At 44.9% G+C, this 14,887-nt stretch overlaps 1 protein-coding gene across 1 annotated transcript in view; it reads right to left on the reverse strand.

Annotated features, from left to right (window-relative positions):
* The window catches only part of kiz (kizuna centrosomal protein), a 31,098-nt gene extending 16,446 nt beyond the window's left edge, over window positions 1-14,652 (reverse strand). The window contains exons 1-9 of the mRNA XM_030356988.1: window positions 14,513-14,652; window positions 13,978-14,040; window positions 13,502-13,664; window positions 11,755-11,829; window positions 9,398-10,022; window positions 8,922-9,180; window positions 4,027-4,146; window positions 2,719-2,886; window positions 1,094-1,244 (exon numbers count right to left, since the gene is read on the reverse strand). Of these exons, the coding sequence (XP_030212848.1) occupies window positions 1,094-1,244; window positions 2,719-2,886; window positions 4,027-4,146; window positions 8,922-9,180; window positions 9,398-10,022; window positions 11,755-11,829; window positions 13,502-13,664; window positions 13,978-14,040; window positions 14,513-14,640 (1,752 nt within the window). The 5' untranslated portion in view covers window positions 14,641-14,652. The remainder of the gene's footprint in view (window positions 1-1,093; window positions 1,245-2,718; window positions 2,887-4,026; window positions 4,147-8,921; window positions 9,181-9,397; window positions 10,023-11,754; window positions 11,830-13,501; window positions 13,665-13,977; window positions 14,041-14,512) is intronic.
* Window positions 14,653-14,887: the final 235 nt, after the last annotated feature.

Here is a 14,887-nt window from a genome sequence, read left to right on the forward strand (position 1 = left end):
CAAGGGAGACCGATTTCTCATGAATAAACAAACGGCCAAAGAAAAATAACGCTCCAAGACTGTTGATCATTAACATTCAAAATGACATAACCCCCCGAGCCAATAGTCATCTAGATTAGAAGATTATAAAAGGTGGGTTTAGCTTGTAAGCAGACCCCGTGCTCAGAGCGAAAGCAGAGGGCTCCTAGCGCCATCTTCGTGCTTGGCCGTGCTAATATTCCCCATGATTTCCTTTCGTGTTTAATTGTCCGTTATCCGACCACAGGTTCAATGAGCGGGGGGGACATCAAAAGGATGTGTGTTGTGGAAGAGAGGGTTTAAATGGGAGCTAGGCGACGGCATGACATACCGCCTAATAACCCGTTAAAGGCCCGACACGCCGCTTATTTGGGGGATTTTTCAGGGGGATCCGGCTTTCCCTTTTGGTTTTGGGTCAACGTGCGCCGCAATCTGAAGAGCAGGCGTACAACACCCGACACCCTATAATGGCTCAGGTAAAAGCACCCACAGGCCAGTCTTGAGTTAACAACACCCAAAATGATGCGTTGAGTGCGTGTGGGTATGGTTTTCGTATGTGTGTGCGTTTTGACTGTGTGTGTGTGGAATGTATGTATGTGTCTGTTTTAGGTGTTTGTGTGCGTGGGTGGGTGCTTTGTGAGTTTTGTTGTGTGCCTATATTTTGAGTGCTAATGGTATAAGAGTGAGTGCATGCATGTCAGTGTGTGTATTTGTGTAGGTGGGTATTTGTGTGTGTGTACATGTGAACGTGGGTATTTGTTTTTGTGTGTGTGTACGTGGGTATTTGTGTGTGTGTACGTGGGTATTTGTTTTTGTGTGTGTGTACGTGGGTATTTGTGTGTGTGTACGTGGGTATTTGTGTGTGTGTACGTGGGTATTTTTGTGTGTGGGTATTTGTGTGTGTGTGGAGGGGGTATTTATGCATGTGTGTGTGTGTGTGTGTGTGTGTGTGTGTGTGTGTGTGTGTGTGTGTGTGTGTGGTCATGCGCTTGTGTGTGTGCGCATGCGCGCGCATGTGTGTGTGCGTGCCTAATGTGTGTGTGTGTGTGCCTGTGTGTGCATGTGCTGCTGCTACCTGGTGGCCGTAGGTGGCATGGCGCGGCAGCAGCAGCGGCGTGAAGAGCTGCAGCAGGCGCTCGATGCCGATGACGCGGCGCTCCTTCAGCAGAAGGGCGTGCTTGAACCAGCGATCCCACAGGCCAGCGCCGTCAGGGGGGAGGCCTGAGCTGCGGCGGCGGGTGGGAGGGGGGAAGACCCACGGAGCACCGAGCGAGAGACCCAGGGAGAAAGAGAGACAGAGGAAGAGAAGAGAGGGTGTCTCATTAGATACACACGTCGGGAGATCAAACACAGCCATGCACGCGCGCACACACACACGCGCGCGCGCGCACACACACACACACACACACACACACACACACACTGCAGGCGCGCAGACACACACTGCAGGCTCGCAGACACACACATACATGTACATATATATTTTTTAATTGGTCTGCTTTTTTAATAGGTAAACACATTAAATAAGAATAATTGTATTTCCTCAAACGGCTGTTTTATTATACCCTTTCAACACAGTAGACTATGAAGTCCAGTCGAGAAATATATATAAACCCTGCCATAATAAGTCTAAAGACATGCACCAGCCAGAAAGGTATCTCTGCAGAAAAGAAGGGATTTAGCTGGCCTCTGCTGAATGCTTTTTATTGGATTTGAGTGCATGTAATGCCCGTAAGGTCTCGCTCTGAGAATCAATAAGGCGGCCGAGCGGAGGGAGGCCGCCAACACGCCTCCTCATTACCCAAACGCACTAGGGAGTCACAGATAGGGCCTTTTAATTTACCCATGACCTTCCCCTGTCCAGCCCAGCCGTGAACTCCACGCAGGAGGCCACAGGAAGAGGAGTGCATCAAATGGCCGTGTTAACAGACCCTGCTGTCTGAGGCACTCATAGCGAATGCCCGGTCTGGACGCCCTCTCTCAAACTGCTGTGTAAAAAAAAAAAAAATGAATGTGAGGAATAAAAGCACATTCTCTTGAATAAACGGTGTGAAAAAAATTAGAATCAGCCTAAAATGTGTTTTCTTTTTTGTGACTGTTTGAAAAGGAGAAAAAGGTCCCTTGAACTCTCTCAGTTTTTGTAGCAGCTAAAAGCTGGGCTGTGAATCATTCTATTATGGCGCATATTCATTATGGGAGAAGCAGGAGAGATGTCCCCATTCTACACACATACGCACACACTCGCACTCACGTAAACGCGGGGTCCTCTCTCTTGCTGGGTCGATACAAAAAGCTGAGGGTTGGCGATAGAGGACTGGAACGCACTGACGACGTGATGTACGATAACTCTGCCACCTTGGTAAATTGTTTTTTTTCCCTCATCAAACTCCTTTATCTCAAATATGAACTCAGCATCGTAAAAAGTATCAACTTAATACAGCTATCCTATTCACAATCTCCTAATCTTGAATTGTACATAGACTCACACAGACACACACACATACACACACACATACACACACACACACACGTCTTAACCCTCATGACATCCCACACACCTCATGACCACAGGACATGAACGTACAAGATGTAAACAAACCCAAAACACAATAGACAAAACATATTTTTATGTGTCTTTGCTATGCGTCTTTCATCATGCGTCCACGTCCCCCCGCTGCCCCAAAGCCCGGGACACTGCACCTGATGTCCTGCGGCTGGGGGCTGCCCCTCTGGCCCCCCACCAGCTCCCAGGGCAGCAGGCAGCCCCTCTCCGTGCTCCAGCACAACCTCTGGAGCTCGCGTAGGACCACCGCGCTGCATTCTTCCAGGTCTGCATCGCTCACACTCAGCTCTCCCCTGTTACAGAGGCTGACCGACACACACACACACACACACACACACACACACACACACACACACACACACACACACACACACACACACACACACACACACACACACACAGAGCAGTCAGATAGTGCCATGTGGATTGCTAGGCTAAGAGCCTGGGCTAAACGACCCTCTCCGGCTCTCTCCCACAAACACATTTAAAAGACACACACACAGACACACACACAAACACCCATGTTCAAGCATTCACACATGTACCGACATAAACTTGCGCTTAGGCATGTCGACATGCTTTAGGTTTATAGGATTACATTATTATCTTGTATCATATATTATTATTATATATTATTATTATACATATATTACATTACGCTTAAACAACAAATGATATCAAAGTCCTCGTCAGTCATGTACTGAGTTTAGGATGTTCATCTTTATGCCACTTAACATGCTGGCATTTACAAGCTTGGCATTGATTAATAAATTTATGTTCATATAATTAGGTGAAGAAAAGACGAAAGAAGGAAGACAGACATTTCAGAGGTGCTGCATTCATCCTAAGACACTTTGTGAGCAGAGATCCAATTATGGTAATTGAACGACCGTCGTAAACTTAAAAGACGGAAGAAAAAGTGAGCCGTGATCTGGTAACGAAAACCGATGTCCTACCCCATCCTTCATTGAGCCAACATCGCCCTACCAGGACAATGGCACCGCAGAGACTGCACACTATAACCCCCCTCGGAGACCAAGTGTTTATTTGTTGTGTGTGTGTGTGTGTGTGTGTGTGTGTGTGTGTGTGTGTGTGTGTGTGTGTGTGTGTGTGTGTGTGTGTGTGTGGGTGGTCGGGTGTGTGGGTGGGTGGGTGTGTGTGTGTGTGTGTGTCTGTCTCGTTGCTATCAGTGTTGAGTGAGGACACTTCATTTAAAGTGAGAGCCCTCCACACCGAGGGTAATACATATCCCTCTGCGTGCGTGAGATTGGCTCGATGACCACTGCTGCACCCTAAAATAATCACCGGGGAAAAATAACAACATAGAGATGGAAGAAGAAAAGACAACGTGCGTTATCAAAATATCCGCATGAGGGAAAAGGACGTGACGGCGGACGAAACGTCTAAACGTTGACACTGGCAATTTCATTTGGCGAAATATGCACCTGATGATTGCGTTGAGTTTGCCGTCCTCAATCAAAGAGGCCAGGTAGGCATCGGCGTGGCAGTCCCAGAGGCGTCCTTCGATGCTCTCCAGCAGATAATAGAGTCCTTCATGGGTGAGTCTGAAAGAGCATTACGCATTAAGAGGGCTGAAAGGAAATTATACAACAAAAAAAAAGGGAAAAAAGGGTTATTTTATCAATATTCCAACTATTTGTTGGAGGATGCGTATGATCAAAACTTGTGCGATCCACTTTTTCATTTTTTTTCATTGAAACCCTCTTTAGGCGATTTCCTTGAAGTTCTCAAGGCCTGCCGGAGGAATCCGGCGGTTAGAGTGCCGGTGCCACAGTTGGGGCCTTCGACTATTGAAATATCTATTGATGCCTCTGGAATGACGGCTTGTACTTGCAAGGTCCACATAAAAAGATGAATGTTGGAGTTCAATTTAACAGCTGGTACAATTTGTTGAAAAGGAGTTCTACTACTACTACTACTACTACTACTACTACTACTACTACTACTTAAGGAGAGCAGGGGAGAAGGGAAAACAAAGAAGAGGACTTATGTGAGTAAATATTCGTTCTCCGCCTAGTTCAGCCCACAAAAAAACGCAAATACGTCAACAAAAACATATAACAGAGGAGATAAAAAAAGAGTTGCATCTTAGATGGGTTGCATGGGTCAGAGGGTCAGCCGACAATTGCAGCTTCTGTGGTCACCGGTCGCTTCATGGTAACACGCCGATGAAGCTAACTTGCGCGCATGCCGGATGATCTTACGCCTTGGTGCCAGCTACAGCCGAGTCCATGTGGCTGAAGTAGCACAGGTGGACGCGGCCCCAGCCCCACACACACCCTTCCCTTACGACAGCTCCAGAGTGGGCCTTGAAATAGTCATCATCTTTCTGCCTCCACTTTGCACGTCAATGCCCTTGAAAATGAGAGCTTTAGAGAAAAGGGAGAAAGAAATGGAATATGTCGCGTGCTCCTGCAGGTCTCTCTTGATTCATGTGCATTTTATTTCGAGGGGGGGAGTTTGTGACTGGGTGTGCAACCTCACTTTAGGATTCGCTTGTTTGGCAGCATCTCGACATGGCTGGGGAGTGTATTGTTAGCCGCGAGCCCGAGAGAGAGAGAGAGAGAGAGAGAGAGAGAGAGAGAGAGAGAGAGAGAGAGAGAGAGAGAGAGAGAGAGAGAGAGAGAGAGAGAGAGAGAGAGAGAGAGAGAGAGAGAGAGAGAGAGAGAGAGAGAGAGAGAGAGAGAGAGAGAGAGAGAGAGAGAGAGAGAGAGATGGAGAGTGATAGAGAGAGAGAGCCGGTAAGAGTGGTAGAGGGTCATCCTTGCTCGGCTGTGATATTACCCTGCAGGGTGCATCGCCGCGTCGCAGGTTGGTTCCCCACGCTCCGCGGCCTCATCTTTGGAGTGATTGGTGTCAGGGGTTGGGAAGAGATCTTTACACACCACGACGAGTGCAGACACAAAAATGCCCCAAAAAAACCAAATAAACACGAGCACACAATAGGAACGGGCCCATAGACAGCGAGTGATAATAGAAGAGCACTGCAGATGCCAGATTGAACGCAGCAACACCAACAACACCCACCCCATCCCTGCCTACACAAAATCTGGATACGGTGCAATAAAAGAATAACGAAAAAATATCTGCCTTCCATTGTCACGGTTAGCCAATGACAGCACGCAGAAAACAGGCCTTTCATGGACGGTAAGCGACATGGAGATGGGGGTAAAAAAAACAACACCAGCTATAGCTCAACCATCATCTATTAAGGGGTAACGTGTTGGAAACGAGGAAAGTGTGCAGCCTTATTATGATGAGCCTTGTAGAAAGCTGGGGGATATGTCAGCCCCAGCCGGGGCAATGCCGGAGGTGAAATATAATGGGATAACGTAATGAATTGACCAGGCTTGGTTTTTTACTGCTTGTGAGCTGAATGGAAAGACCAATATAAATTATAACCTTGACAGAGGAAAATAAAAGAGAAACAGAGAGAGGGAGAGGGGAGGGAGAGAAAGAGAGACACGGATAAGAGAGAGAGAGAGAGAGAGAGAGAGAGAGAGAGAGAGAGAGAGAGAGAGAGAGAGAGAGAGAGAGAGAGAGAGAGAGAGAGAGAGAGGGGGGGAGTGGGGGCACAGATTCAAAGTAAGCCTTGAAGACTGCATGCATTCTGAGCTTTACATCAAAGCTTTCGCTGTTCTCTCCCCATAGTCGGAGACCCTTGGTGTTAACAATGGCAGCTGCAGCCTCCCCACCACCACCACCACCACCACCACTTTCTCCCAAACACAGGCTAACGGTGGCCCCTCCTGAGGTCACACTGTATGGGTGGAGCGAGACCACACAGAGACACGGCCCTGTGCCACAAGCATTCTTCTTCACACTTCACACAAGGGGGGGGAGAGAGAGAGAGAGAGAGAGAGAGAGAGAGAGAGAGAGAGAGAGAGAGAGAGAGAGAGAGAGAGAGAGAGAGAGAGAGAGAGAGAGATTCTCCACATCATTATGGCAACACAAACATCCTCCGTGTAATGTTCAGAAACATAAAATGTGACAGCATCTAAGAGAGGGTGAAGGATTGAAATGCTTTTGGTTGCTGGCACCCTCTAAATCGCACCAAAAACTGTGTAGCCACAGTTACAGTTTACACTGTGTACTATATAAAGCATATATGATGTATAGATTATTATATATTCTGTTTATATATTAACACAGTATACCAGTTACCTTTATAAAACACAGGTAACTGATTATAAAACACAATATTTTTTTTTATCAAATTCCAATAAGTCAGATATTGTTGCAGGGTTGTTGCAAGTCAACAACCCTGCAAATGTAATGCTTTTCGTTAAAAGCATTTTTTCTATTATTCTCTTGAAGGGCTTAGAGGGCTTGTATTTGGAAAGAGACCGGCTTGTATTTGGAAAAAAGGAGGGATATTCTTAGTTTGTATTTTCTGGGCAGGTCAAACACCATTCAAAATGATCCTCCAACTCAGAAGCCTCCATCATGCTAACCAAGAGCTAACGGTGAGAGCTTGTCCACATCGCCCACCTTCCAGAACACACTCTGTGGCGCCACACATTTGCCCCTCCTCCGCTGAGGACTTCCTGAAGTCTCTGGAGCAGAAAATTGCTGCTAGGGCATTATCTTGGATTATGGCAGAGCTGTCGGTCACGGGCCCTGAGCGCTCGGTTTAAGGTGCGCGGCTGCCACCGCGGCGGCGGCTATTGCCAAAGTTGATGCTAGCACTGCGGCAGCGTAATGCTTTCTCTCACATTCCTGCCATAGTATTTATTTATATACTACTACTACTTTGGGTTACTTACTAGGTGATACATTAGGTGTTGTTACTACGTCTGTAAAATGTTCAGCTTTTTTTATTCACAACAAATATATTCTTGCATTAAGACTTTGAATGAGTCAACGCATTTGTGGTGGTCCAGTGAATGTTCGCACCTCTGATAAAAATGAAGATATAAATAAATAATACCAATGCTGTGCTTTGGGTCTCCTTTGCTAGAAACATCCTAGACACACTCATGTCAGTGGCAAGCCTACACCATTACCAGGTTCTACTACAAGTCAAATGAAAATGATTAAAGAAACAGCTGTGCACCAGCTTTAAATTACAAAATAACAAAACATCCTGTAATGTTTATTGTTGGAAAGAATAGTGTCCTATCAGTAAAAAATATATGTGTTATACTACGGTGAGGTTTATTTCATTAAATTTAATGAATCAACCTTTGGTTGAAGGTTGAATCTTGTCCTAAATCGTGTATTATTGACCATAGTAGGTGGGCAATGAACCTTTGAATATAGACATCAGATTTATCAATCTACCTTAGGCGTTCATAATGCAGATTTGGCATGAAGATTATAGTAAAAGGATGAATTGTCATTATTTTCAACAATAACACTAATTATTAACTCCAAAAAAACTGTAACAGCAGCTCTGTACTCTTTACAAGTCAGTACAACAGAGCAAGCATCAAAGCCGTGGCAACAAAAAACCCTATTAGCCATTTCTCTATCCCAATCAAGTGTAAGATAAACTGCAGCCCATCAATGAAATGTCATGCCATCACAATTGCTACCTGTCAGCAGCTCATTGGCAATTAGCTTGGCCCTCCAATCAATGCCATAAACTGCTGTGTTTGAGGGGCCGTTCAGCCCTCCCCCTTTAATCCACCTCCGCCTGGCTCGGATTGGTAAAGATTAACTTCAATGTAGAGGTCTTCAACCCTCATCTTTGTGATGCCTTCACAATTAGGGGATACACTCAGTAAATCTATCACTGCGCAAACAAAACAAATGCATGTTTGTCAATGAAAGCTGAGGCTGCGATAACCAAGTTACAAATGGTACAAAGCAACATTTACTGTTAGATTGAGAACACTCAATGTTATAATGAATGCAACCGATGCAGATTTCTCATTTTATCTGTAGTGTCATATATATATCTTTTTATATAACAAATATATTTGAATTGGTCTTATTTCATATTCACTATATCATGTTAATTTGAATCTCTTTATTCACTATTTAAAAATGTGCTTCTTTCCCAGTAGCTGCTGTAGCCGAACCCCTCACTGGGTCCGTTACCATAGAAACCCTCTTCCTGGTATTTGCCATACATACACACCACCGTGCGTGTCGCAGAATTATTATTCTCGTTTTCACCCCCCCCCCCCCCCCCCCCCCCAGCAAATTTCAGTAATCACAATTAAAAGTCACAATCAAGTTGCTCTACATTAATTACTTAAACCATATTGTGAATAAAGCACCTTTTTGTGAGTGCATGTGACCTTGCAGGATCAATCAGGCATCTCTCCACTGACTCATCGCAGCGTATGTGTTTTCTTCCTTTCAACCATACCTTTCTGCGGTGCGATCTGTAGGTCGTGAATCTGCGTCCGACCGCGATGCGGGCGTGGACGATCGTGGAGGAGCTACAGGGGAAGAGCTACGCCTGGCGGGGGAGGGGCTGGCCATGGACCCCCGGTCGTGGAGGTAGCCCCCGTCGTCGGCCAGTTCGTCCTCTGGCTCCGACTCGGTCAGCGAGATGGACAGGTCGCTGGCACTGCTCACCGACAACACGCTAGAGCTGGCCACGCTCAGGTTCCCCTCGCCTTCACCTGAAATACCCATGTAAACGCAGGACCTCCATCTTTATTGTATCAGCATGTAAGTGTCAGAGGCTAAGTGTATATATCAAAAATATACAACGTCATGAATAAATATTTCTTTATCTATATCAGTATCTACATGAATGCAGCTCCACTCTTATACAGATATAGATCTGATCCTAGAAAGGCAGGAAAACGATTACACCCCTCCAATCACACTGCAAACCTGGTACTTCCTGCGATTCCTCTCCGGTGAATGCGTGGGCCACTGAATGGGTCACGTCTTTCTCCTCCGAGACCGGGGATTGAAGGGCGACAGCGTCTGCGGGGGGATTCTTGTACCAAACGGGGCTGAGGTCACCGGCGGGTAAAGCACTCGGTTGAGGTCGCGTGGCGGTTGCCGGCGGCGACGGTGAATGCTCATCCTCACCACCGGCAGCCTCGCTAGTCACGCTGCGGCCGGACGCGGGCGCGGGCGCCGGCCTTTCACGCCTGACACTTGGATCACAGCCGTCGGGGCGAACTCCGTTGCCCTGATAAATGTCACCTGATAAATTTGCTGGTCCGACGGTGGCAGCCTCTCGGGAGACTCTATGGTCGTTCAAAAGGCCACTCGGGGGGCGTTGGGGGGAGGGTGCGTGTGTAGTGGGGGAGTGATGCACTGCCGCTGCCGCCGCCGCCGCCGCTGAGGATGCTGAGGCTCGGTGTGAGGGCGCACGTGCGGCGACAGCTTTGGCACCGCCAGAGCAGCTCTGGGGGGGTCCCGCCGACGTCCCCGGTGGGACGCGGTCGAGGTCTTCGGTGACCTGAGCATCAGGGTATCGCTTGTTTAGTGTGTGTGCAGAATCAACCTGTGAATGAGGATGACACACTTTAATACAATTATCCAGCAGTGGTACTAAGCACTGAGAATTTTCTGTGAAAGTGTGTGTAAAAATAATAGGGATTCATTGAGATCCATTAAACGCTGTGCGGACATAAAAGGCTGCACGGCTATGAGGGTGTCTTCTGCGGCAGCTTGCACCGCGGTACTTGCTACCAAACGGTCGGTTTCTTGACAACCCTTGAGACCATTTCTACAAGTCGGCTAAGAACGCAGCAAGCGTTTTAAAATCATTGAATCCACAGCTGTAGATTTTCTACTGAAATATAAACCTACGAGCTTAGTCCAGCAGATATTCCACTCAAGTGTCTCAAACTATCCATTTCACATTTTTTCTAAATACGGGCGGTTTTTTCGCGCCAAGGTCAGACTCCTCCTAACCCTTTCTCTTAAAAGATTGTTTTGGGGATCAATGTTTTAACTTTTAATCTTATTAGCAAGTTTTGATTTGTGTCTGCAATGTCACCGTGGGAGAGGAAGAGCGGCGTAAACAGCCCCCTTCCAAACATCATAAAAAAATAAAAAAACACAGCTTCTGTTTCTTTTCTGATAAGAGTCTTAAATACCAAACAGTTAGCTGCTTAATAACATTCACTGTAAACCAATGCAGCCTTGCCCAGCAGATCCACAAAGTAGGTAAAAAAAAAAAAAAGAGGAAAAGTTAATTTCTTGGCTGAGTGATTCCATCGCTAGCTGCAGGGCAAAGTAGAAAGTGTTTCACTAAAGTAGCAATTGATTCTTCTATCAATCTGCCGCACGCGTGTGCTCTTCCAAGGAATGTATTAAATATGAAAATCATATCCCGTTATCGTCCGTCTCCAGCTTTCAGCCCGGTAAGCTTCCCTTAATGAATGCTGCAGCCTGAGGGACATGCACACTGCCAGCCACTGGCTTGTATGCATAATGGAGCGACGGCACCATTTTTGCTCATTACAATACCGGCAGGCTGAGAAAGGGGATATGGGTGGGATGGGGATGGGATGGGGCTGGTGGCGGGTGGGGGGGTGGGACGGACGGCGGTGTGCACACAGTTACAAGTGACTGCTCTAGACAGCATGCTCCAAGTTATTATGAGATGCCTGAGACATTTCATCTGAAAGAGCTTTAACTGCTTTAAGTGAAGGGAGAAAAAGGAAGCAGCTATGGGCTTGAACTACATTGCTGGCTCCGATGCGGCGCCGGCGAGGATTAGGCACCTGCGTACCGCCAGATACACAGCCTGGACGTATGCGCCCCTTCTTACACATTCTCCTGCATAATGCCATACGGTCTCTTTGTTGTGCTGAACCTTGACAAAACAACAACAACAACGGCGACAAAGACAACAGCGGCAGTTTGTTTAAGATTTGCATTGCCCCTTGTATTGAGTGCAAATTTGATCACCAAAAGCAGGAAGCCGGCTTCTGTGTGATCACTCAACAAAAGGCCTATGCAGAACAAAGAACATTTTTCCATTAAATTGTGACTATATTTGAACCAGAACATTTGAATAACAACAAGACTCTTTACACAAAGCCATTATAAGCCAGCTATAAATAAAGGGACGCCCTTAGCTTGACTAACAAATTAATGTTTGTGTGGTTAAATAATACATTTGAGCTGATATTTCTACTCACTGTGGGTTAGTAATTCTTAAAATGTATTTGACTTGAACAGAGGCATATTTATATTTAAAGCTATGTATATATGGTTATGGTTACCTTTTGCTCATTTGACTTTTGTTCTTTCTTTTTCCTTCCAGCCATGAAATTGGAAATGCGATCAAAGTGTTCAGCCTGTATACAAAAATAAAAACACATAAAACCGCTTTCTTTGTCGGCCGGTTCATTATCGAACCGTTTGTGCACATCAGATAGCCGCCAAATAATTTAAACAATTTAGCAACGGTAACGCAGTGATTACGATATTCCCAAAAGGGCCTGACATTATTGAACATGCCAATCGCAAACACCAGGGATTGTGTCTACATGATAATGCTGCGTGGTGAACATCATCTGCCAACAGAGGGACGTGTGGCATGGGATCAAGTCAGTGGAAACGGTATTCCCTCATGAATGCCCCCCCCCCCCCCCCCCCGAAGGAGGCTGTCAACACTCTTAATTAATTATCTGATAGGCCAGACTGACCATGCTAATCCAAATTCCAATCAAAGAGTCTTAATTGCACTGGCGAGATTAACTCAAATACACCAACTAACCTTTCAACTAAGATTTCCTTTTTCGTGTCAATTTCTCCGGACAAAAGCTAGTACAGTATCAGTCAAAGAACTATTCCGGCTAACCATTTAGAATGCCTCCATCCCAAACCGCAGTAATATGGATCATTAATTAAAAGGAATTAGAACAATTACCTTCAAAATGATGACCCTGTTTTTGCTTTTGAGAGTAAGTGTGAGTGTGTGTGAGTGTGTGTGAGAGTGTGTGTTTGTGTGTGTGTATTCACATCCACTAGTGTTTTTTGTGGATGTAATTACATTAATTCCAAGCACAGAAACATGTAAACACCAAAAAATGAAACAAATTTGCAAGATACACCTTCATGGATATAAGGAAAAGCCAGACCAGAAAAAATAAATAAAATGTATTACTCATAAAAGCATTAAGAGGAAGCAAACCAACTGCTTGAGGGGAGAGGAGTAAACCTCTGGAGCACTTCAGAGTCTCTATATTGGGCAATTATCTCACTGAGTCATAATTAACCAATTTTGTTAATTCGATATTAAGCTGTCAAGCACTGCCATTGAGTTTTAAGTGATAAGCTGACTCGCTCATTGTTTTTTTCTCTTGCTCATTTGCTTGCAGTGATAAATAGAGACATTTGAGTGGTGCTAATGCTACACTAAGCAAAAGCTGGTTAATATTCCTGTAGTGTAGGAAAACTGAAAATTACTCCAAGATAGCAATGCAATTATTTATAACCATGTGAAACATCAATATTACGTACTACAAATGATAATTACACATTACCAGCCTCAAACACAGAACTTTTTAAAGCATGCCCGAGTTTAACTATTGCATACAATTACATTGTTCGAACTTCATATTGAACCTTTTTAAATAAGCTATACAAATAAAACAAATGGCTCACATTGCAGTTCCAATCAATTAAAACATTTTTTTGCATGCATACGTGTGTGTAGATGTGTGTGTGTGTGTGTGTGTGTGTGTGTGTGTGTGTGTGTGTGTGTGTGTGTGTGTGTGTGTGTGTGTGTGTGTGTGTGTGTGTGTGTGTGTGTGTGTGCATGCACATTTGAGAGAATGTGTGTCTGCATGCTGTGTGTGTATGAGTGAGTGTGTTGAACCTTTTGTCGTTGTAGAGTGCCACAGTCAGGTGTGTATGGTTCTGTGTGTCTGTTTTTATGGATGTGTGTGGGTCTGTGTGGGTGTGTTTATGTGTGTGCGCACGCATGTGTGTGTGCACTTGCAAGTGAGCGAGAGTGTGTTGAACCTTTTGTTGTTGTAGAGTGGCACGGGAAGGTCCATATTCCTTCAAGCTCATTTCTATGCACTTCACATCTCTCAGAAGCTCAAGGTTTCTCGTTTTTGCACGCTTTTCCCTCTCACAGATTTCTTTGAGATAGCTGCGCAGTTTGGCACACTTTATCTGTGAGCTGAGGGCGGTGGAGAACCATTACTTAAAAGAAACATTATCTAAGAGCTTTGTCAAAAACAAGGACTAGACTTTTCTAGTTATGTACAGTATCACTCACATTATCTATAAACACATCATGCATGGATACATATATAAGATAACCAATATGTAAAATATAAATATATTTTATATCTAATATCAGATGAGAATCTAGTATGTTGGCATATAATCGAGTAACAGTTTTGTATATCATTCTTGACAGGACCTAGATGAGTGAATTTGCAATACAGTTGACTTGAATTACTGAGGTTGATATAACTTTATTGACTTACATTCTTGTATCAGATAGGGAGTAGGCAAACAGCTCCCTCTCCAACTCCAGCCTCCGCTTTTCCCTGCATGGAGAAGTCAGCGGGATAATCATCTAAACGAACTGTTTAAGCAGTACACGATATAGCCTTAAACCACTTTGTGTTTATTTTGACTCTTTGAAGTTGTTATGGTCGAGGCTTATCATAAAACAAAACCCTAGTCGAGAGGTAATAGCTCTAACTAATGTAACTGTCATTAGCGATGCGTTGGCTATTTTAAGGTAAACTGTGTTTCCGTAGAATACATACGTTATGTAATCATGTATGCTTGCGTATTCATTTTACGTGCATGCAATGTTGTAATCATTTCCCCTAGTAAAGATGATTGCTTCTAGAGAGAGCGCTTAGCTGTGCTGCACAGCGCCAGAGTTGCAGCAACTTGTCTGTGCTAATCTAGATGCTAACTAGCCAGCACTCTGTTTCAGAAGGCTGGTGGACAATCTAAGAATGTGTTATGGACCCGTGCATTTAAGCGAATAATAACGTAAAAACGTACCTTTCGTGCATACTTTGCTGAATAGATCCAATCTTTTCATAATACCGATTCTCATTGTGCGTGCTGTTTTCTAAATTCATGCTCCGTGTTACGTTGAGGCGGCAGAATGTGTTTACACTGGTTACCATGAGAACGACTACCCAGAAGTCCCTAGTGGTAAACAAACGGACCACGTGGGAGAGTTCTCGAATGTTATCTCCAAAGCACAACTTTGCCAATTTTTCTAATAATTTTGCTGTTTAAATGTAATAACTGATAAGCTGAATCTAGAAGTTTTAGCATACAGTTGTTGTAATTAGCCCTCAGCCTGAAGCCTTTTACCTGAATATTTGATCTGCATATGAAATCTCCGTTCGTAAGTAGGCTATAATAACT

Source organism: Gadus morhua, chromosome 5 (assembly GCF_902167405.1).
Source record: "Gadus morhua chromosome 5, gadMor3.0, whole genome shotgun sequence".
Classification (NCBI taxonomy): domain Eukaryota; kingdom Metazoa; phylum Chordata; class Actinopteri; order Gadiformes; family Gadidae; genus Gadus; species Gadus morhua.